Source organism: Hypanus sabinus, unplaced genomic scaffold (assembly GCF_030144855.1).
Source record: "Hypanus sabinus isolate sHypSab1 unplaced genomic scaffold, sHypSab1.hap1 scaffold_323, whole genome shotgun sequence".
NCBI classification, from domain to species: Eukaryota; Metazoa; Chordata; class Chondrichthyes; order Myliobatiformes; family Dasyatidae; genus Hypanus; species Hypanus sabinus.
In genome coordinates, this window is record NW_026781231.1 from 341608 (window position 1) to 365955 (window position 24348).

Here is a 24348-nt window from a genome sequence, read left to right on the forward strand (position 1 = left end):
GAAATAGTGACAAGGGTGGGAAGTAAGTGGTTGGACCAACACGGTGCTGCAGAAGATGGAAATTAATTCCACAGAGGATGAACAGAGAGGTTAGAGAGTATTTGTTATAAAGCGTGCAATGAAGCTGCACCAGACTAATCCCTGGAGTGGTGGGGTCATCATATGAAGAACGATCAAATGTGATACCCCTTTCATTTAGAGAAGCGAGGACTGAAAGGTGAACACATTGAAATGCACAACATCATTACCGGTTGAACCAGGGATCCCAGTCTCTGAAACAGGGATGGACTGTCCGGGACTGAGATGAGGGGAAATGTCTCCACTCTGAGGGTGGTGAATGTTTGTAAATCCGCACCACAGAGGGTGGTGAAGACTCAGTGATCGTCCTCACATAAAACAGAGAAAAGCAGATGTGTGGAGACCGAGGGGAATCGAGGAAAAGAGGATCGGGCAGAAGTTTGTGGCTAAGAAGGGAGAGCAGCCGCCATTTTGTTGATGGTTAGAAGGGCTGAATGGCCTCCTGCTGCTGTTTCTCACTTAATGATTCAGTGTTCCTGATCAGTGAGGCCGGAGGAATGTGAATAGAAATTAGTGTTTACTGACATAGACTGATTTAAATGAAACCTGCACACTTCCGGTTTGGGTCTGAGTTCAGTTTCTGACTGGGATGGGAATCGAAACTCTAACTCTGAGCGCTCTGTGACTTGGGGCTGGAGGGAACGGGACCGGGGAAGATATGGTGGGAAAAACTAAATACGTATCTGGTTTAAATTTGGAAATAATATAGGGAAATAATAAAATAATATGGGAAATGCGGCGGTGGGAAGGGCAGGGTGTGAAGGGCGAGGTACAGTCAACGGGTGACGTGAGAGACCCTCCACTCGTCACGTGATCCCGTTTTACCGCAGATCGGAAGCATCTTCGGGTTTGTTTCCGAGGCCCCGCCCACCGCCTGATGACGCAATTAGCACATTGCGCATGCTCACATTCCCGGGCTTGGCAGTGCTGTTTTTTCGTTCTTTGTGAAACCGGGTCGGTGGTGAGATCGGGATGGGGAGTAGGTTCTCGCCCCCTTGGACGGGGAGCCGGAGACGGATTATTCTCTGCGGGGCAACACCAACAATTTTCCTTCGGTGAGTATTGAAGCCAGTTCCGATCGGGGAGTTCTGACGTTGGGTAGTGAGTTAACTTTCCTGAACTCAAACAAAGAAAATCTGCAGATGCTGGAAATGCGAGCAACGCACACAAAATGCTGGAGGAACTCAGCAGGCCGGGCAGCATCTAGGAGAAGAGTACAGTCGACATAACCGGCCGAAACCCTTCGGCAGGACTGGAGAATAAAAGGTGGGGGTGGGGAAGGGAGAGAGAAGCAGAAGGTGATCGGTGAAACCTGAAGGGGGAGGGGATGAACTTTCCCGGACTGGCGGCCTCGCCTCGCTTCCTTCACAGAATCTGCCGGGGTCGGTTCGGTGTGAAGGTCTCACAAGGTCTCTGAGATGAGCCGCCGCTCAGCCCCTGTTGTTCTGGTCCTATTAGCAGGATGACGTAAACATATTTCTATACTGTTACTGACAGAGAATCGTATAATTTGTGTTCCGTGTGTTATCTGAATATACTTGTCTGTGATGCTGCTACAAGTCAGTGTTTCTCTGTACCTGTACCTTCCCCTGCTTGTGCACTTGGCAATAAATTCAACAGGTCCTGAGAAATCTCAGTGAGATTTGATTAGTGATGATCATCTTCGCAGCTCGGTCGGTGGAATGTAAAGAGACAGTACACTGTTAAATGCAAGACCCTGAATAGTGTTGATGATCAGAGGGATCTTGGAGTCCGAGATCATCGCTCCCTGAAAGCGACCGCACAGATTGATCTGCACAGATTAAGAAGGCAAATGGTGTGGTTCTCTTTATCATTGTGTTCAAAAGTCTGGAAGTTGTGTTGCAGCTTTATAAGATTAATTAGGCCACATCTGGAGTGTTTCATACATTTGTGGTCGCTCTCGTTCTCTGAAGCATGTCGGGGCTTTGGAGAGGGCGCAGAAGAGGTTTACCAGGACACTGCCTGGAATAGAGGGCCTGAGCTATAACGAGAGGTTGGACAAACTTGAGTTGTTTTCTCTGGAGACGTGCCGGCTGGTGTGAGACTGAATAGACGTTTATAAGATTACCAAAGGATTAGAAGCAGTGTCTCAGAAAGGCAGCGTCCATTATTAACGAACTCCAGCACCCAGGGCTGCCCTTTTCTCAAAGTTACCATCAAAGAGAGAGAGAGGTACAGAAGCCTGAAGGCACACACTGAGTGATACAGGAACAGTTTCTTCCCCTCTGCCATCTGATAGCCAAATGGGCATTGAACCCTTGAACACGACCTCAATATAAATATATAATATTTTTGCTTTTTGCATGATTTTTAATTTATTCATAGAACAATAGAAACCCTACAGAACAGTACAGGCCCTTTGGCCCACAAAGTCGTGCTGACATGTCCCTACCTTAGAAATTACTATAGTTACCCATTGCCCTCTATTTTTCTAAGTTAGTTTTTCTCCAGTGCCGCCAGGTTCCTATCCAAAAATCTCCGAAAAGACCCTATTATGCCCACTTCCATAAACATTGCCGGCAGCCCATTACACCACTCCCCACCAATCTCTGGCAAAAAAAAAACTCACCCCTGATATCTCCTCTGTACATACTCCCCAGCAACTTAAACCTGTGCCCTCTTGTGGTAACCAATTCAGCGCTGGGAAAAGGCCTCTGACTATCCACATGATCAATTCCTCTCATAAACTTATATACTTCTATCAGGTCACCTCTCATCCTCTGTCGCTCCAAGGAGAAAAGGCCGAGTTCACTCAACCTATTCTCATAAGGTATGCTCCCCAATCCAGGCAACATCCTTGTAACGTGCCTCTGCACCCTTTCTAAGGTTTCCACATTCTTCCTGTAGTGAGGTGACCAGAATTGAGCACAGTGGAGTGTGACCAGGGTCCTATATAGCTGCAACAAAACCTCTCGGCTCCTAAACTCAATCCCACGATTAATAAAGGTCAATGCACCATTTGTCGTCTTAACCACAGAGTCAACCTGCATAGTAGGTTTGAGTGTCCTCTGGACTCAGACCCCAAGATCCCGCTGATCCTCCACACTGTGAAGAGGCTTACCATTAATGCTATATTCTGCCATCATATTTGACCTAATAAATTGAACAACTTCAAACTTATCCAGATTGAAATCCATTTGCAACTTCTCAGCCCAGTTTTGCATCCTTTCGGTATCCTACTGTGACCTCTGACAGCCCTCCACACTATCCGCAACACCCCCAACATTTGTGTCATCAGCAAATTTACTAACACATCGCTTCAGTTCTTCATCCAAGTCATTTATAACAATCACGATGAGCAATGGTCCCAGATATACATATACTGTAATTCTTATTATTTTATTTTGTGTTTTCTTTTTCTTCTATATTATGTCATGCATTGAAATGCTGCTGCAAAGTTAACAAAGTTTACACCACACGCCAGTGATAATAAACCTGATTATGAATCTGTGTGGACAGATAATATATTTTTCCTGGGGGTTGAAATGTCTAATACATTTAAGGTGAGAGGAGATCTGAGCGGCAAGTTTGTCTCTTTCCACAGAAGTGGTGGGTAGCTGGAGTGTCTGCCTGGGGGGGGGGGGGGGACCCCACCAGTCACGTGATCCTGTTTGCCCCTCCCATTTATCCACAGATGTAACTAACTCTTCGCGCATGCTCACTGTCTCCGGTTGGGTGGTGTTTTCCTTTCTGCTCAGTACTGAAGCGGATTGTCTGCGGGATTGGGAAAGGGTCCTCCCCTCCTAGGTCAGGAAGCCCGGGATCAGATCACAGTCTGCGGGCCGAAGATATCGTTTTCCCATCAGTGAGTATTGAGACCGATCCCGAGTGGGGAGATCCAATGTTAGCCATGAGTGCTGAACTGAGGGCCAATTACTCATTTATTTTCCAATTATCTGGGCTCTTCAAAAATAAGTAGATGTCACTCAATCTGCATTGAACGATCCAAACCAGGAGCCCAGGCAGTTTATTTCCACAGAGTTGAAATGGGAGACCCACCAACAGGTCACATGAGGCTGTTTAACACAGATCTACCCCGCCCTCTGGTTTGTGACTCAAGATCATGTGGTGTGCGGTCAGAGTCCCCGGATGTGAGGTGATGCTTCCTCCATGTTGTGTTGGGGAATCTGATGTTGGCCACTGAGTCCCGTTAACTTCCCCCAACTTGTCTCACTTCCTGAGCCTCCTCGCATTTGTCTTTGAGCTTTTTGGCTGGTGGGTGAGGAAGGAGAATGCCCCAGGTTGTAGGGATCTTTGATTTCACTACCTGCTTTCCTGAGGGACTGGGAAGTCTAGTGTGAGAATGGTTTCTGTGAAGTGCTGATCTGGACCAAAGGTCTCTGCTGTTCCTCGCAGTCACGGGCAGAGCAGTTACCATGAAAAGCATGAAGTGTCTGAATGGGAAACTTTCTATGGTGTGTTGATAACAATTTGGTGAGGGTTCAAAGTATATATGGCAAAGTTCTTGTTGTTTGTTCTAACTTTGTCATTTTAAGATCCTTTATACAGTAGTGTGTACTATTAATTCAGTATCTGTGTATTGCTGGAGAACCATAATTGATCGTCCTTGATTTCTTCTCCACCTCATTCTATCTGCTCATTCCCTGCCCATCTTGTTCAACCTCTGTCCAGTCTCTCTCCCACCAACATCAGTGACATGCATCAACCATCTGGGTCAACCTTGGTCCACCCTGTATCACACCTCTTCAATGATATATATCGGCAATCATTCTTGTCTTCATTGTGAGGTATTCTTTTACACCTTCGGCCTCGTTGAGTTATTTCCAGAATCAGTTCTTGTCAGCTGGAAAACCAGAGGTTCATCAGGTACCAGTTCTGTTGTGCATTGGTGTGGGAGTGCTATTTTGTGAACTGTAACTGCTGACACACTTCTTCATATTACAGTCAGCAAAGAGTACTGGGAGGGTTTTGTTTGGCTCTAGTCCTGTGATCAGTGTTCCAGCCATATGGAACTGTCGGTGTTTTGGATTTGACTTTGGTTAGTGCTTCTACAGAAGGGGCTGGATGGATGTCCTTCTTCGAGCAGCTGGACATTGGTTGTGGGGAAATCCTGGATTAAACTACCCAGTGTGAGATGTGGGAACAAAGTGTGAGACTCTCAGGGTCGGTGAGTGGCAGATTAAGCTGTGTGAGCCTGTGATGTTGGGTCCTGAGATATCAGTTTTTGATCCAGGTAAAGTAGACCCAGGGATCGAGCTGCTTGGGCTTGTGAGGTGTTGAGTGAGTATTTCTGGTCTGGGATCAGATGTTTGTTTCTGGAATTCCTTTGGAAGCAATGACTGCCAGTCTGAGGAGAGGATGTTCCCATTCCATCCTCACAGGGAGAGGCTGTGAGTAAATGGGCTGTTCCGTGTTTACAACAGTAGAGATAGACCCTGAGTTTGGTGTTCAAACTGTTCTTCGAAATCCCCCCCTCACTGTCTTCTGTCTGTCACTCGGTGGAAATCAGGCAGAATCCCAAGTTGCTGGAGATCTGCAATAAAAACCGAAAATGCTTGAAGTCATTCTGACAAAACATTATTACCCTGAATTGTAAAGTTTGTTCCTCTCCCAAAGCTGTTCCTTACCTGCTGAGAATTTCTGATAATTCTAGTTTCTTTTTATTACATTTACCTTGGAATGGTTTATATTTCCTGAAATTAACCTGGAAATGGAAATGGCACATTCTGTGCTAGTAGAAAAATAAAGAAATCTCAACTTACCCTGTAAATTATCCTGGTATCAATTTATCTCTTATTCCTGGAAATGTGTTCAGTACAATTGCTGCTAACATGGTTTACAAAAATAATCTCAGGAATAATCGATGTTATGTATGAGGAGCATTTGATGGTTCTGAACCTGTGCTCAATGGAGTTCAGAGGGACGGTGGGGGTGGTGGGGGGATGTATGGTTAAGCAAACCTTCCGAATGCTGAAAAGCCTGGATACAGTGGACATGGAGAGGATGTTTCCATTAGACGCAGAGTCTGTGATCTGACAGCACTGTCTCAGAATGAAGATGCTTCCCTTTAAAACTGAGATGAGAAGAATTTTTTGGCTAAGAGATGTCTGATCTGTGGAATTTGTTGCCGCAGAGGTTGGTTGAGGCTGCCATTTTGTATATTTATGACACAAATTAATATATTCATGATTGGTGAGTAGCTCAGGATTACGGGAGGAAGGCAGGAACATGGTGTTGGAATAAAAATCAGCCATGGTAAATGGTAGGGCGGACTAGATGGATCAAATCACATAATTCTGTTCCTGACTGAATGATGGCTCCTTCTTATCCCATATCATTTTGTGATGTGTGAGGGACAATAAAAGATTGTTCACTGAGATCATTATATCTGCATTCATCATTTAAATTTCAGTGAGTTTTGTTCTTAGTAACATTGAGCAGAAATGTTTGGTTCTCCTTTTTAATGTTAACATACTTCATTATCTCTCTGGTTAAAGTTAGACATGCGGTGAGAAGTTTATTTGAAGAAAAACCCCCACTGGAAGCAAACCACAGCTGAAGACTAGGGAACAGCAACAAGTGAATTGGCCCGAGGACTGAGAACAGCAACTGGAGAGAACAACTTTTCATCAAGAGACTCAGATTTCCCAGTGATTCAGTCAGGAGAAAGTTTGGTGAGTCTCATTTACTCATAAACACGTCCTTTGGACATTACGTACCTGTACAAGGGAAGGTAGGAAATAGCTGGAGTGAGACTGAATGTCCCCAGAAGAACCAGTTATGCTTCTGTCAGACCCAGTTGCAATCAGTCCCGGTCTGGTAATGTGCTTCCAGCAGCCCAGCCCTTTAAAACCACTCCCATTCAGTGGAAGTCGAATCCGGATAAAGTACAAACTCTTTGTTCCAAGCACCCGGGGCTTACTCAGTTAGTCACTCAGACAGGAACAGACTGTGAAAGCTCCCACCCTATCCACCAATTCCCCTTACACATTAGATGTATCTGTCCAGATACTCCCCCACACAAGACCGGATGGAGCCAAAGTTATTTACTGTGACAGCCCCTAAAGACAAATTACAAAATAGTCATAATGGCTCACACACACAGAACAGACTGACGCTGTCCTATCTCTACACATGAGTGCACAAGGAGATAAGCATCCTGAAACCGTAGCTCGCTACCCTCAAAAAGAAATATGGCTCAGCATGGCTTAGTACATCTGTTGATCATCAGCAGTTTCTTTCAGAAAAACAGGCTGTTATAGTTTAACGAAGTGTTAACCCTTTTACATACTTTATCATTCCCTTCTTTAGATCATTACATGATCAACAAAGCAGTAACTTTTTTACAGAGAAAGCAACTGAGTACAGCTTTGACTTCTCAGTGGGGAAAAACAACATACATCAGTAATTATAACAATGATATGTACAACTTTTAGGACATAGGATTAGGACTTTGCCCCACATATTACCTTACAGGCCTTTGAAGATCACCATTTCAACCCTTTGGTGAACCCGTGTAAATCCTGCCCTACTTTCTTGATGCTGTCACTCCTTTACAGTGTGCTCGGAGAGGGATGTAACGTTAGTAGACTCATCAGGGATGCAGGTGCAGCATTCTGTGTCAATAATAGCACAGGTTCCCCCTTTCTCAGCTGGGATAAAATCTAAAGTCGTACGATTCTGTACGACTGTTTGCCAGATTGCAATCATTTCAATGGATGTTTCTGTTACTTGGGCCTGTGTTTCTGTCACAGGGCCCCTGCAGCCTTGTGGCCAGCTCCTGAAGTTCTTATAGCCAAATTGATTATCCCTCATGAATTTCTGGCTACTCCATAGGAGAGAAAAACTATCATCAAAAATCGCTCAGTCTCAGTTATTCCTCTCGGCTGCTGGGCTCCTGCAGATATGGCCAGGATTCATGTTTCCCAGCATAGGAAGTTCCGTTTGGTGGGGCCCTGAGACACCATCCCTCAAAACACTGACAGCCACGGTCATCACAGACTGGACCACAGTTCCTCACTCTCTTCCCCGGGTGTTATTTGAAAAAGCCCAGGCAGATAGTTCCTCACTCTAGTTGAGCAGGATTACTGACATTTGAATCATACTTTTATCATACCGAGGAATTTCAGCACAAACCCAGCAGGCCCCTGGTTCTACCTGCTTGGCATAGGTGTGACAGAGAGACAGAAAGGTGTTAACATGGGGGCCCCTGGGCGCTGGGGTGAGCCCTCTTAAAGACATAAACACGAGCAGCACTGTTACGTACCCAATTGGTTTAAATGAACCAGCAGCTATAGACCACACCTGGAGTCTGGTTTTGATGTTAAAACCACTCTCTTTATTCGTATCTACTTATAATATAACAAATTAAGCAAAATAATCAAAAGTTAAAAAGTGTTATGAGTACACATAGGTGTAAATATAACTCCCAAACCTTTGAGCTCAGGGAATACCAAGCTTAAAGTCTTGAGATGGTGAACTATGAAAGTTCAGTTCAGCCATGGAATAAATGACAGGTTAACAGTCGCTGTAGGTTCTATCTGTCGTCGTTCTAAATCTACATACAAATTATCACCAGAAGCAGCTTATCACAGGCGTACTGTCTTCAGAAGGAACTACCACACAAGCAAGGGTTGACACACAGGTAGATTCCACAAGGTACTCCCAATCCAGATCCAACACACAAAGTATTACCGACAGTGATTTCCACAGAATATCCCTTCTCACAAGTGGTTACCACATAACACACCCGAATCCGGCTAAGGGTTAACAAAAGTGGTAGCCGCGAGATACTCCAACAACATCCCCATATGGATTATACGAATTATCACCAACAGTGATTGGTCACAAGGGTACCTCTTCAAGTGAATTACCACGCCCAGGCAAGGGTTAGCACAAGTGGTCTTCACAGGATACTCCCAAACCAACAGATCCACTCCTATGGATCAAAGTGACAATCACACATTCAGTACACGCTGGATCAATAGTCAACACACCTTGTGGGCATAGGAGAGTCCAAACAGTGGCCTTTGGCCACTAGGCCCTTTGTTTCGAACCTTCCATCTTCTTTCTTTCTCTCTGGCTGACTGTGTTTGTGACTGTCCTTGCTTAAATAAAACAAACTGTGAGCTATATAAACACAAGCTGCGAACAAGTGTAAACATGCTGCATAGTCAAATAGTTCTGCCCCCCTCTCTCTCTTAGTAAGAATCAAACAGGAGAATATTAGTTTCCTTCGGGGTTGATCGGGATTCGAAAGTTGGGTCCCAAAAATATGTCGAAGCTCGTCACATTCGATTTCGGTCATTGTCAGGCCAATCCATATTATTTGTATTAATAATGTTGGCTAACTTAGTTGGTAAGCATTGGAGCAGTAAGTCATTAATAATGGGTATTTGTCCCCCCAGTTTAAAGGCTTGGTCTCCTGTGAAACTGCCGTAGCAGGCCACAAGTCACATCCAGCCATTCACGCTCCACTTTTAGCGGCTCCCAACCTTTGGAATTCCTTCTGCAGTACATACCTCTATCCCATTCCATTATTCCTCCAACTTGCTGATAATATACTGTTCCACTTTAAACGTATGTCACATCCGGAGCTTTTTCCAGTTAGCCGAGGATTTCCTTCCACGCCGCTGTGCGGTGTTGGGAAATCATGTACAAGGCAAGTTACAGCAGTAGTTTGCCATTGCCTTCTGCTGGGTGAGTTGTTTTGTTTAAGAGATCACCAGCTCTAACCCAGCACGGATGAAAGTGTGCAAGGGAGTCAGCTGGATTCGAACTCGAGACCTCTCGCCTCAAAGTCCAATTCTGAAGCCAGTAGGCCATCAGTGGCATAGCTGGCAAACTTCCATTTTACATCTGCCTTTTCCTTCCATTTCCTTTTCAACGATTTCCACTTCTTTCCTCAGTTCTTTTTCCATATCAGATTTACTGCTTGTTCTCATGAGGTAATAACCCAGGCTCCCCCCCCCCCCCCCATCCGAGGCCACATTTTGTTTCCCAATTTCTTACTCAGTGCTGCACTGAACATTTGAAAATCATTTTCCTTGTCCAGAAAACTCTCACACAAAATTGTGTCGGGCTGCTCCTGGCACACTCGTATCAATTGACTGCAATTAACCGATTATCTCTAAGTAATTTATCAGGCACAAAGCCTCCAGCTCAATTAACAATCAGATAAATTTACCCAGCAGGCACCTCCTGCTCAATTGATGAATTTACCTGACATGTCTACTTCCTGCCCACTTAGTAAAGTTTACCCAGTACCGCCTCCTGGCCACTTAGTAAACTTTATCCAATACTGCCTCCTGCCCACTTGGTAAAATTTTTGCCTACCTTATACTAGTCTCCCGACAGATTTTTTTCCCGATCCTGTCAAGGTATGTGATCAGCCTTGGGCAAGGCACCATACATCCAAAGGAACTAACAGTGAGCGACAAATTTAAAATACCTATTGGGCTCCCGGTCAGTCCCCACAGTCCCCAGAGTGGTTCAGCTGCTTACTCAGCCCATCTTCTCAGTGCTCTGTAGATAGAGATCCTGATCATGATGCCAAATGTTAAAGCTGAATCTGAATAAAACTCGAGATACAAGCTTCTTATCGACACCACAGTTTATTGCACATTCTCCTGCAGGAGTTTGAGCCCCAGTTGTCACAGGGAAGGCACGTAAGCACTTCCACTATCTGACAAGTCGACTGACTTAGGTTACAGCCGTATATTTATACACAGTACACCCCATGCATCACTATTTCAAGATGTTATTTGAACTGGTATGCCCACCAAGTGTGTTGCTGCAAATCTTAATTACTTAGATAACAGAGTTTGTTATATTGAGGTTTTAATTATGGATGGATGTACTGTCCACTTATTCCCTTTGCAAAGCCCTGACTTAATTACAAACAGATGTTCATTCCTGTCCTTATCAGTGAGTCCTCCGCCCCTTACTCAAATGAGGGTAGAATGTATAATGGTATCAACTAACAACGGTACAGTATACAATGTTATCAGCTCTCAGTGTGTCTCTCTGCAAGCCACAGAGAACTGGCAATGAGCCTGCCTTAGCTAACCACTGAAGACAGTGTTTACTTCGGTTCAAATATTCATATTTAGTCCCAATTATTCTTTTAGCCAGAGATTACATAGGTTACATAGGTTTTTTTTTTTATATATCCTCAATTCCTCAGGAGGGTTCAGGGGAAATATTTATGTCCAATATAGAAACTGGTGTTACCTGTGTGTATTGAAGAATGAATTGGGAGAAATTGTTATGGGAAACAGGGAAATGGCAACAGAATTTAATGCGTACTTTAGATCTATCTTCACCAGGGAGGACACAAGCAATCTCCCAGATGTATGGATGGGCCATGGTCATAAGATATCAGAGGAATATCAGAGGGGACAGATTGACATTAGGAAAGAAACTGTGATGAGTAGACTGGTAGGACTGAAGGTTAATAAATCCCCGAGTCCAGATGGTCTGCATCCGAGGGTTCTAAAAGAGGTGGCTCAGGAAATTGTGGATGCATTGGTAATCATTTTCCAATGTTCCTTAGATTCAGGATCAGTTCCTGAAGATTGGAGAGTGGCTAATGTTATCCCACTTTTCAAGAAGGGAGGGAAGGAGAAAATGGAGAACTATCGCCCTGTTAGCCTAACGTCAGTCGTGGGGAAGATGCTTGAGTCCATTATTAAGGATGAAATAGTGGCACATCTTGATGGCAGTAATAGGATTAGGCTGAGCCAGCATGGATTTACCAAGGGCAAATCATGCTTGACTAATCTGTTGGAGTTTTTTGAGGGTGTAACAAGGATGTTAGACGAGGGTAAGCCAGTGGATGTTGTGTACCTAGATTTTCAGAAGGCATTCGATAAGGTGCCACATAGGAGATTGGTGAGTGAAATCAGAGCTCATGGCATTGGGGGCAGGGTTTCAACATGGATAGAAAACTGGTTGGCAGATAGAAAGCAAAGGGTAGCAGTGAATGGGTGTTTCTCGGACTGGCTGGAGGTGACTAGTGGGGTACCACAGGGCTCTGTATTGGGACCACAGCTCTTTACGATTTATGTCAACGATTTAGATGAGGGCATGGAAAACTATATCAGCAAGTTTGCTGACGATACTAAACTGGGCGGCAGTGTGACATGCGAAGAGGACGTTAGGAGAATACAGGGAGACTTGGATAGGCTGTGTGAGTGGGCAGATACTTGGCAGATGTCATTCAATGCGAACAAATGTGAAGTTATCCACTTTGGAAGCAGGAACAAGAGGGCAGAGTATTGTCTGAACGGTGTAGAGTTAGGTAAAGGAGAAATGCAAAGAGACCTAGGAGTCCTAGTTCGTCAGTCAATGAAGGTGAATGAGAAAGTGCAACAGACAGTGAAGAGGGCAAATGGAATGTTGGCCTTTATTACAAGGGGAATTGAGTACAAGAGCAAGGATGTCCTTTTGCATTTGTACATGGCCCTGGTGAGACCACACCTGGAATATTGTGTACAGTTTTGGTCTCCAGGTTTAAGGAAGGACATTCTGGCAATTGAGGAAGTGCAGAGTAGATTCACTAGGTTGATTCCTGGGATGGCAGGGCTGTCTTACGCAGAGAGATTGGAGAGATTGGGCTTGTACACGCTGGAATTGAGGAGATTGAGAGGGGATCTGATTGAAACATATAAGATTATTAAGGGATTGGACAAGATAGAGGCAGGAAATATGTTCCAGATGCTGGGACAGTCCAGTACCAGAGGGCATGGTTTGAGAATTAGGGGTAGGTCATTTAGGACAGAGTTAAGGAAAAACTTCTTCTCCCAGAGAGTTGTGGGGGTCTGGAATGCACTGCCTCAAAAGACGGTGGAGGCCAATTCTCTGGATGCTTTCAAGAAGGAGCTAGATAGATATCTGATGGATAGGGGAATCAAGGGATATGGGGACAAAGCAGGGACTGGGTATTGATAGTGAATGATCAGCCATGATCTCAGAATGGCGGTGCAGACTTGAGGGGCCGAATGGTCTACTTCTGCACCTATTGTCTATTGTGACAATGCAAGAGGTGCTGGAGAATTTGCAAGTGGAAAGACTTGGAGTAATCTTTGCAAACCTGACTTTTTAAAGCATAATTTAGCAAGCAAACCACATATGAACAATGTGCAAAAGCTCTGGTGAGATGATTCTTCATTACTCGTTACAGGCCTGCTACATAGTTTGTGTGAGAGTGCAGATGAATTCCATCAAACCCGGGGGATATCAAAGTATTTATCGACAGTGATTTGCTCGCTGTGAAAATGATTACCTCTCTGTATAAAATTCACTGTGCACATGTCACTGGGCAAAAAAATGCATGGTACATGATTTATGTGCACACTGGTCATTACAAATTAGGGGGGACATTGTGGGAAAGTGGGGAGACCTCCAGTGTCCCTTATGCCCCCACCTACAAGGTGTGCATCCAGCTGCAGCTTGTAACCCTGCACTTTAAGGAGTTGGAACTGGAAATGGATGAATTCCGGATCATCCAGGAGTTGGAGCAGGAGATAGATATGACATGAAGAAAGGTGAGTTACACACAAGGTGCAGGACACAGAAAACTGGGCGAGAGTCAGGAAGCGGAATAAAGTTAAATAGCCATCACAGAGAACTCTTGTTGTCATCCCACACAACAACAGGTGGAACACTTTAGAAACTGTTGGGGTGGGGAGGGTAGATTACCTGACAGAGAAAAGTCAAAGGGGTGATAGTAAATTCATTAGTTAGGGGAACAGAACAGGAGGGGACTGATATCCTAGTGGTAAGGCTTGCTAGTGCTAGTGTGGGTGGAGAGTGTGATGTGGTTAAAATAAGTTGCTGGGGAAATGGGAGCCAGAATGACAGAACAGATAGTGGAGAGGGTGAATTGAATTGAATTGACTTTATTCGATACATCCTTGCTGCACATGAGGAGTAGAAATCTTTACATTACATCTTCACCAAAATGTGCAATGTGTAATTAATAGTAACTTATAATAGTTAGTTTGTACATAGGACAGTCAGTATAACATTGAAATGCAATTGTATCAGCATGAATTAATCAGTTTGATGGCCTAGTAGAAGATGATGACCCAGAACCTGTTGGTCCTTTTTCTGTGGTACCGTATCCTGGATGGTAGCAGCAGGAACAGTTTGTGGTTGTGGTGAATTTGGCCCCCGATATCCTTTGGGCCTTTTGACACACTTGTCCCTGTAAATGTCCTGAATAGTGGAAAGTTCACATCTACAGATGCGCTGGGGTGTCTGCACCACTCTCTGCAGTTTCCTGCGATTAATGGAAGCACAGTTCCCATACCAGGCAGTGATGCAGCCAGTCAGGATGCTCTCAATTGTGTCCCTGTAGAAAGTCCTTAGGATTTCGGGTCCCCGTCCCCAACTTCTTCAACCATCTGAGGTGAAAGAGGTGCTGCTGTGCTCTTTTCACAACACAGCCAGTATGTACAGACAATGTGAGATCCTTGGTGATGTTTATGCTGACAAATTTAAAGCTGTTCACCTTCTTAACCCCAGATCCATTGATGTCAACAGGGGTTAGCCTGTCTCCAGTCCTCCTGTAATCCACAATCAGCTCCTTTGTTTATGTGACAATGTGGGAGAGTTTGTTATCTTGACACCAGTCAGATGTTGTTCAGACCTCAGATAGAGTCAGCAATCAAATGGTTGAGCATGGTGCGATGAATGTGCTGAGCTGTGTATATCATAATGCAAGAAGCCTCGTAGGAAAGCCAGATGAGCTCAGGACAGGGAATTATGATACTGTAGTTATTATTGGAATTTGGTTGCTCCCAACAATCTGAGGGATTTAGAGGAACAACTTTGTAGAGAGATTGCAGACAATGCCAATAAACAAAGGTTGATTCAGTAAGTGATTCTAACTTTACATATATAGACTGGACTCCCATATTGTAAAAGGACTAGATGGGGTAAAGTTTGTCAAATGTGCCCTTAATCAGTACGTGGAATTTCTGATATAGAAGTGTACAATAAGCTGTTAGGAAATGATCCAGGGCTGGTGACAGAATTTGTGTTCATAATGCCATGAAATTCAAAGTAAATATGGAAAAAGAGAGGTCTGGACCATGGGTTGAGATTCTAAATTGGAGAAAGATCAATTTTGATGGTATCAGAAACATCTGACAAGTGTGGTTTGGAACAGGCTCGTTCCTGGCAACACAGTTCTTGTAAGTGGAAGGCCTTCAGAAGTAAAATTTTGAGGGTGTGGGGTTTGTATGTGCCTGCCAAAATAAAAGTTGAAAAGTTACAGGTGCAGGGAACCTTGCTTTTCAAGAGATATTGAGGCCCCGGATATTTTGTTCCTCCAAATGCTTCAGACTGTTGGGTGCTACCAAGACCCATTAATGATGACAATATCAGGACTCCACACCCTGAGCTCATGTGGCTTTTTTTTAAAGTTGTCTGCTGTTGGTTTCTAAAAGCTTCCCAATAGTCTTTGCTCTTTTGTTTGCCCACTCTTTGGCTTTTATGTTGGCTTTGGCTTCTCATTTCAGTCACGGATATGTCCTCCTGCCTTTCCAATGCTTCCACTTCTTTGGGATGTATCGATCACTCAGCTCCCGAATTGCTCCAGAATCTCCAGCCATTGCTGTTCCGTTGTCACTCCTACCTTTTCCCTTCCAAACAAGTTTGGCCAGCATCTCTATCACAGAAACATGGAGAAGTTCAGTCCAGAACCAGGATATTTGGCCCATCTAGACGATGCCAAAAAACATTTAAGCGGTCTAATGCAACTACCTGCACCGGGACCATCACCCTCCATACTCCTACCACCCAGGGTCCCATCCAAGCTTCCTTTAACTGGTGAAACTGAGCTGATTTTCACTACTTATATTCATCTCATTCCACACTGTCATGACCAGTGAAGAGCTTTTCCACATGTTCCCATTAAATTTTCACCTTCCCCACTTACCTATGACCTCTGGTTGTCATCCCACACAACCTCAGTGGAAAAAGCTGCTTGCATTTATCCTATCTATACCCTCATAATGTTGTGTACTTCTAAGAAATCCTCAAACCAGTGTACACTTTCCTTTTTTATGTTTCGAGCCGTTTTCAGGTGTATAAGATGATGAGGGGCATTGATCGTGTGGATAGCCAGAGTTTTTTTTTCCCCAGGTCTGAAATGGCTAACACGAGTGGACATTAGTTTTAAGGTGCTTGGAAATAGATACCGAGGGGATGTCAGAGGTAAGTTTTTTACACAGAGAGTGGTGGGTGTGTGGAATGCACTGCTGGCTATTTGTGTGAGAGTGTTTCAGTTACTGTGGGGCCAGGCACCCATGCAGCTCAGTGGGAACAGGGAATAATGCCAATGGAGAGAGTCAAACTGAGGCAGGTCACAGATTGGAGATGGAAAAAATGCCCCATTCTTATAGAGACAGGAAGAACATCAGAGCATTCAATGCTCATTGCAGATACCAGCACTCTGCCCAGTTAGAAGATGATTTCTCCATCCAACTTGGATTGAACCTCACTGTAACAGTGTGATGTCAGATCATACCTTGACAACTCAAGTGATCTCATCTGAAATGTTATTCTACACCCACTGATGGATTTTTAAAATCTTTTTACAGGTTACAAATGACAAGAAATTTGTCTACTGAAATCTCAAATACAGTTTTGCTGTCTCTGTCCAGATATTTAAGAAATGGAGCAAGGGATTCACTCGATCATCCTTTCTGCTCAAACTGTGGGGAGGGATTCACTCTGTCATCTGACTTACTGGCATGTCCATCATTCTAATCAGGGGGGAAACCATTCATCTGCTCAGACAGTGGGAATGGATTCAGTCAGTCATTTCAACTGAATGTATGTCAGCAAGTTTACACTGGCAAGGCCATTCACCTGTGCTGTGTGTGAGAAGGGATTCAGTCAGTCTTCCCACCTGTGGACACTCCAGTCAGTTCACACTGGGCAGAGGCTGGTCATCTGTTGAATTTGTGGGGGAAGGATTCACTCGGTCATCTGTCCTAATGGCTCACAAGCGAGTTCTCACCAGGGAGCGGCCGTTTACCTGTTCGGACTGTGGGAAGGGATTCACTCAGTCATCTGAACTGAAGGTACATCAGAGAGTTCACACTGGGGAGAGGCCATTCACCTGCTCAGTCTGTGGGAAGGGATTCACCACATCATCTCACCTACTGATTCACCAGTCAGTTCACACTGCAGTGAGAGATTTCACCTGCTCAGTCTGTGGGAAGACATTCACTCGGTCATCTAACCTACAGAGACACCAGCAAGTTCACACTGGGGAGAAGCTGTTCACCTGCTCAGACTGTGGGAAGGGATTCACTCGATCATTCAACCTACAGAGTCACCAGCGAGTTCACACTGGGGAGTGGCTGTTCACTTGCTCAGACTGTGGGAAGGGATTCACTCAGGCATCTCACCTACAGAGACACCAGTCAGTTCACACTGGGGAGAAGCCATTCACCTGCTCATTCTGTGGAAAGACATTCACTCAGTCATCCAACCTACAGACACACCAGCGAGTTCACACTGGGGAGAAGCCGTTCACTTGCTCAGACTGTGGAAAGGGATTCACACAGTTAGGTAGCCTACAAGCACACCAGTTAGTTCACACTGGGGAGCGGCCGTTCACCTGCTCAGACTGTGGGAAGCGATTCACCACATCTCACCTGGTGACTCACCAGTCAGTTCACACTGCAGTGAGGGATTTCATCTGTTCAGTCTGTGGGAAGAGATTCACTCAGTCATCTAACCTACAGAGACACCAGCAAGTTCACACTGGGGAGAAGCTGTTCACCTGCCCAGACTGTGGGAAAGGATTCACTCGATCATTCAACCTACAGAGTCACCAGCGAGTTCACACGGGGGAGAGGCTGTTCACCTGCTCAGACTGTGGGAAGGGATTCACTCAGGCATCACACCTACGGAGACACCAGTCAGTTCACACTGGGGAGAAGCCATTCACCTGCTCAGTCTGTGGAAAGACATTCACTCAGTCATCCAACCTACAGACACACCAGCGAGTTCACACGGGGGAGAGGCTGTTCACCTGCTCAGACTGTGGGAAGGGATTCACCACATCATCTCACCTAGTGACACACCAGTCAGTTCACACTGCAGAGAGGGATTTCACCCTCTCAGATAGTGAGAAGGGATTCACTCAGTCATCTGATCTGCAGGCACACCAGTGAGATCCACTAGGGAAAGGCCGTCGACCTGTGAATGTGGGAAGGCTTTCACACGATCATCTCATCTATTAGAACACCAGCGAGTTCACACCACTGATCGTCTGCTCAGACTTTGGGGAGAGATTCTCTCAACCGTCTCCACCAAGGCTGCATCATTATGTTCCACTGGGGAGGGGCCATTCACCTGTTGTGAATATGGGAAGGGATTCACTCAATAATCTAACCTTGTAACACATGACCGGGTTCACATTGGGGAGAAAGTTTCAATAAGCTGCAGGCTGAATGCATCCCCATTGCTGAATGCAATTTCGAGAGTGACTGGGGGAGTCTAGTACAAGAGGGCATGACTTGTGGTTTGCAGGGGACCCATTCAGAACAGAGAATCAGAGAATTTTTTTTGTCAGAGGGTGATGGATCTGTGGAATTTGTTGCCACGGGCAGCAGTGGAGGCCAAGTCATTGGATGTGTTTAATGCAGAGATTGATAGGTATCTGAGTAGTCAGGGCATCCAAGGTTATGGTGAGAAGGTGGGGGAATGGGACTGAAGGGCAGATTGGATCCACTCATGATGAAATTGTGCAGCAGACTCGATGGGCCGAATGGCCAACTCTGCTCCTTTGTCTTATGGTCTTATGTGATTATTTTTTCTCATGTGCGTTATTCCTCTTCCTCCTTCTGTCCAAGGAAGTGTTAATCTAGGTGGGTTTGAGTGTAAGTAGTCTTTTCTAAACTTGTCATTTCTGTTCTTACTTATCTTTGTAAAATTTACTGATTGAAATGGGACTAAGATATTTTCATTAAAAAAAGTCAATGTCGGTATTGATGGAAGTGTTTATTGCCTTTGTTGTATTTGTTGAGCATAGAGCTCTGTTCCACAGTTTTTTAAAGCCTTGAAATAAATTTTGTCAAAGGTTTTCCCAATATTGCACTACATTCTGTTGTTTATGCTTGTTGATTTTCCAGATACGTTGTTATCATGAGTCCCAAAGAAGGGTCATGGCCGGAAATGTTGATTCCCATCCATAAATGCTGCCTGACCTGCTGAACTTCTCCAGCACTTTGTGTGAATTTCTCTTGATTTCTTGCATCTGCAGGTTCTCCTGTTTCCCAGATATTTATATGTTTAGTGAAATAACAAGCCAGTAGTGGGGTTGTGTGGCTCTGTTGGTAAAATATTAAATAAAATCATTAGATAAGAGGAGGCCATAGGGTTGGGTAGTGTAGAATCTGTGGGTAGAAATAAGGAACAGCAAATGTACAAAAAAATCCTTGAATGGAATTGTATAGTGGCCCCAAAACATCATGTGGTCCACAATTTACAATGAGAGATAGAAAATGAGTGCCAAAAGAGCAATGTTACAATATTCATGGGGGATTGTCATGCAGGTGATTAGGAAAATCAGGATGGTGTTGGTCTCAAGAGGAGGAATTCCTAGATTGCCTACAAGATGCTTTTTTAGAGCAGCTCGTGGTTGAGCCCACTTGGGGATCAGCTATTCTGGATTGGGTGATGTAACAAACCGGAATTAATTAGGTCACTTAATTTCAAGGAACCCTTTGGGACAAGTGATCTTAATATGATCAAATTCACCCCGACATTAGAGAAGGAGAAACTAATGTCAGATATGAATAAAAATATAATTTGAGAGGCCTGAGAGAAAATTTGGTCAAAATTGATTTGGAAAGAACACGGGCAGGGATGAAAACAAAGCAGCAATGGCTGGAATTTCTGGAAGTGACGGGATATACACATCACAAAGAGGAAGTAGTATTCTAAAGGTAAGGTGACAAAACCGTAGCTGCTAAGAGAAACCAAAGACAACATAAAGACGAAAGAGGGCACAGAACAAAAGTCACCAGGCAGTTAGAGAATTGGGAAGTTTTAAAAATGAACAGAATGCAACTAAAATCATTAAGAAGGAAAAGATGGAATACTTAGGTGAGCTAGCCAGTAATATTAAAGAGGATACCATTTTTAATTTCAGGTACATATAATGTAAAAGTGAAACAGAAATGGATATCAAGCCACTGGAGAATGATGCTGGAGAGGGAATAATGGGGAGAGGGTGAAAGGTGATGGCTGATGAACTGAATAAGTATCGTACTCTTTGGAAGACACTGGCAGGAGTATGGAAGTCCCAGATGTCAGTGGTCAGAATGTGCAATGTCACGTTACTCAGGAGTAAGTAGAAGGAAAGGCAATGGGCTGTGATTTTTTTTAATGGAAGGAGAAATCGATATTCATGCCTTCAGGTTGGAGCTATGCAGTTGGAATATGATGTGTTTCTCTTCAACCCTGAGGGTGTCAAGTGGATCAACTCCTGCCATTGCTATTCTGCCATCATCCCTGCCAGTGTAGCCTTCCAATCAATTTTGGTAAGCTCTTCTCCAGTGCCTCTGTAGTTCCCCTCACTCCACTAATAATGATGCATCTTGTTTTACCTTTCCCCTCTCAAAGTGAAGGGTGAATTCAGTCATGATATTATCATTATCACCTGCTCCCTTTACCAAAAGCTCCCCAATCAAATTTGGTTCATTCCAGAATTAACTTTTCCGCAGTGGGCACAATTGCAAAGGAAAGGTAGGTCACATCTGGGATTTTCAATTTAGCGGGCGATTTCCTCTGACGTATTGGGAAATCGTGTGCGAGGCTAGTTACAGCAATGGCTTCTCATTGTTGTATTTGCCTTCTGCCGGGTGAGATATTTTTTAAGAGATCATCAGCTCTTAAACCAGCATGGATGTAGAGCATGCAAGGGTGCCGGCTGGATTCGAACTCAGGACCTCCCGCCACTGATGCCACTACGCCACCAGCCAGCTGCACAATCCCAAGCTGTTCTGAAAGGCATCTCATTGGTATTTTCCAAATTCCCTCTCTTGAGATCAAGCACCAATCTAATTTTCACAATCAACCTTCACCCATCCGACTCATGGACTATTTGTCTCTCTTCCATCGGGGGTAGATATGCAGCGTCCTCACCAGGACTACCAGCCTCCGGGACAGCTACTTTTCCCAAGCAGTAAAGCTGATAAATATCTCTACCCTCTAACCCAGCCTTCCGCAACACCAAACACCTCTGCTTTATCGTTTCCTGTCTGTCATCTTAAATGCAGGCATCCTATGCCGAGCATCACTTTATGAACATACCATCAATCCGTGCACAGTATATAAGCCGTGGATATATGTTGTTACTGTTGTGTTTCTGTGTTGCATTGGAACCGGAGTAATAATTATTTCGACCTCATTTACATGTGTCTGCTGGAAATGGAATTAAACAACCCTGAATCTTGAATAAACATTTCAGCAGGCTGAAGCGTCACATTTTTGTCTCTCAGCGTTATTGCGGCAGAGCGCCACCTGGTGACAATGGAGTCCACTGTTACGAATGTGCCACAACTCTGAGGGGCCGAAGGGTACAAAGTAGCCCCCTCATTTTTGAGAATCGCAAGATCGCTATTAATTCGGGTCTGGGACCCAGGAAATGAGAGAGAGACGTCCAGAATACACACGGTTTGGAATGTGTCCTGGCCTCCACAAGACAAAGCCACGGATAACGGCCATTGTCTCTGGGAGACGGAATTGTGTATTGAGTACTGAACTATTCATTGAAGCCCTCAGGGAATGACCAGAGTGGGCTGGTTGAGGGATTGCATCATCCCAACCTGACTGACATCTGAATCCCCGTGAGTAAGGATAAAAGAGGGTCTGGGGAACAACCCCTTCAGACGCACCAGGAGAAACGCTAGGAATCCCGTGACAGCGTTTAATAGCGACAGCCGGTGGGGCTCGCGTGCGTCCTTTCCCTTGCCTGGGTTGGCGGGCTCACCACGGAAGAACGGCTTAGCTAAACGACTGGCTACACCAACGGAACTCTCGATGGATCGAAATCATAAAAAGGAAAAGCTGGCAAGTTTCTAAAAATCTCTCTCTTGACTCCAACCAAAGGCTGCAGCCTGAATGAACTGAGTGAGTTTTATATTTCCATCGGACAATACATTATCCCCTAGACAACGAAAGAGCTATTTCTTAATGATTATTATTATACCCGCACTTTTAGATTTAGTATTGACGACGTATATTATCTGTATGTTTGCATTGATATTATTTTTGTGTATTTTTTTCTAATAAATACTGTTAAAAATAGTACCATCAGACTTCAACGGAGCTCTCTATCTTTGCTGGTAAGTGACCCAGTTACGGGGTTCGTAACACCGCAAATCAGGGGGTCCTGTTATTGTGGTAAATCACCACGATAAGAAGGGGTGTCGGGGCTGGACGCCAACTGCAAGTAGATGAAGTGCCAGAGATGTACCTAACCACTCTCCTCACCACTGGTCAGGGTCCTAAACAGTCCTTCCATTTGAGGCAACTTTTCAACATCGTGCTTGTTGGGGTCATCTACTGTTTCCAGTTTTGCGGGTGTGCCCTCCTCGACATTAAAGAGACCAGATGTCGTCTCTGCTTTCTGCACTCTGTCCCGATGAGATTCTGCAGATGTTGGAGATGCAGAGTAACATACACAAAATGTTGGAGGAAGTCAGGAGGTCCGGTAGCTTCGATAGAGGGGATAAAGCAAAACAGAGATTTCCTGCCGAGACCCTTCATCAGGACTGGAAGTGGGGAGAAGCCGGAATAAGATGGTGCGGGGAATGGAAAGAGTCCAAGCTGGTAGGTGATAGGTGAAGCCTGATAAGAGTGAAGGTGAGTGGGTGGGGGAGGAGGGAGATGAAGCGAGACGCTGTGAGGTGGTAGGTGGAAAATGCTAAGGGCTGAAAAGAAGGAATCTGATACGATAAGACAGCGGACCATGGGACAAAAGGAAGTAAAAGAGGAGCCAGAGGGAGCTGATCCGCAGTGGAGAAGAGAGAAGTGGGGAGACAGAATGGAAGAGACGGGCGTGTGGGCTGATGAAAAGAAAAAGTGGAGGTAGTTGTTAAAGACATCGACGTTCATGCCATCAGGTTGTAAACTACCCGGATGTAATATGAGTTGTTTCTCCTCCAACCTGACAGTGCACTCATCGTGTTAGTTAAACAATGAACCGGAAGGGAGAGTGGATTAATAATTGTCCCCCGGGATCACTATTAAATCAATCCTCTCTGACCTTAAACCGGTGCCCTCTGGTTGTTGATTCCACAAAAATTGGGTAAAAGAAAAGTAAACAGAAAAACATAGAAAACGTACAGCACAATACAGGTCCTTCAGCCCACCAAGTTGTGAGGAACATGTCCCGACGTTAGAAATTACTGGGCTTACCCATTGCCCTCTATTTCACTAAGCTCCATGTACCTATCCAGTAGTTTCTTAAAAGACCCTGTTGTAGCCGCCTCCACCGTCGTTGCCGGCAGCCCATTCCACGCACTCACCACTCTCTGTGTAAAAAACTTACCCTTGACATCTCCTTTATACCTACTCCCCAGCAACTTAAACCTGTCCTCTTGTGGCAACTATTTCAGCCCTGGGAAAAAGCCTCTGACTGTCCACACGATCAATACCTCTCATCATCTTATACACGTCTATCAGATCACCTCTCCTCCTCAGTCGCTCCAAGAAGCAAAGGTCGAGTTCACTCAACTGCGCACATTCCCCATTTCTACACTCATAGTTTGGAACACCTGCATAAGGTCACCTCAATCTCCTGCACTTCAAGGTGCGAAGTCCCAACCTGTCCAACCTCTCTCCGGAACTCAGTGCCTCAAGTATCAGCAGCATTCTCGTAAATCTTTTCTGCACTCATTCTAGCTTAGCGTCCTCTTTCCTATAACTGAATACAATAATCCAGGCGTGGATACCCTAACAATATCCGAACCCTAATGCAACCTCACTGGCCTCTTCTTCAGACCATGAGCCATGAGATATCATACAGGGGCTGCTCAGCCAATCGAGTCTGCTCCGCCATTCCTTCGTGTCCAATTGATTATCTCTCAACTCCATTCTCCTGCCTTCTCCCCATAATCTTTCAACATCCATTTAAAATACACTCAATGACTTGGCCTCTACTCTGTCCGTGGCAATGAATTCTAAAGATTTACCACTCCCGGATTAAAGAAAATCCTCCTCATCTCTGCTGTCAGTGGATGCCCGATACGTTGA

The 24348-nt window shown here is 44.8% G+C and overlaps 1 protein-coding gene across 10 annotated transcripts in view; it reads left to right on the forward strand.

Moving 5' to 3' along the window:
* Positions 1 to 970: 970 nt before the first annotated feature.
* The window catches only part of LOC132388437 (gastrula zinc finger protein XlCGF57.1-like), a 49746-nt gene continuing 26368 nt past the window's right edge, over positions 971 to 24348 (forward strand). Inside the window, exons 1-5 of one of the 10 annotated variants that reach the window (XM_059960785.1) lie at positions 971 to 1133; positions 3734 to 3904; positions 6558 to 6734; positions 16213 to 16284; positions 16671 to 19187. In XM_059960785.1, the coding sequence (XP_059816768.1) occupies positions 16824 to 18257 (1434 nt within the window). In that variant the 5' untranslated portion in view covers positions 971 to 1133; positions 3734 to 3904; positions 6558 to 6734; positions 16213 to 16284; positions 16671 to 16823 and the 3' untranslated portion in view covers positions 18258 to 19187. Of the gene's footprint in view, positions 1134 to 3733; positions 3905 to 6557; positions 6735 to 16212; positions 16285 to 16670; positions 19188 to 19217; positions 22402 to 24348 lie in introns of those variants that run through there. The other 9 variants (XM_059960787.1, XR_009510228.1, XR_009510230.1 and 6 more) reach the window with 9 other exon arrangements.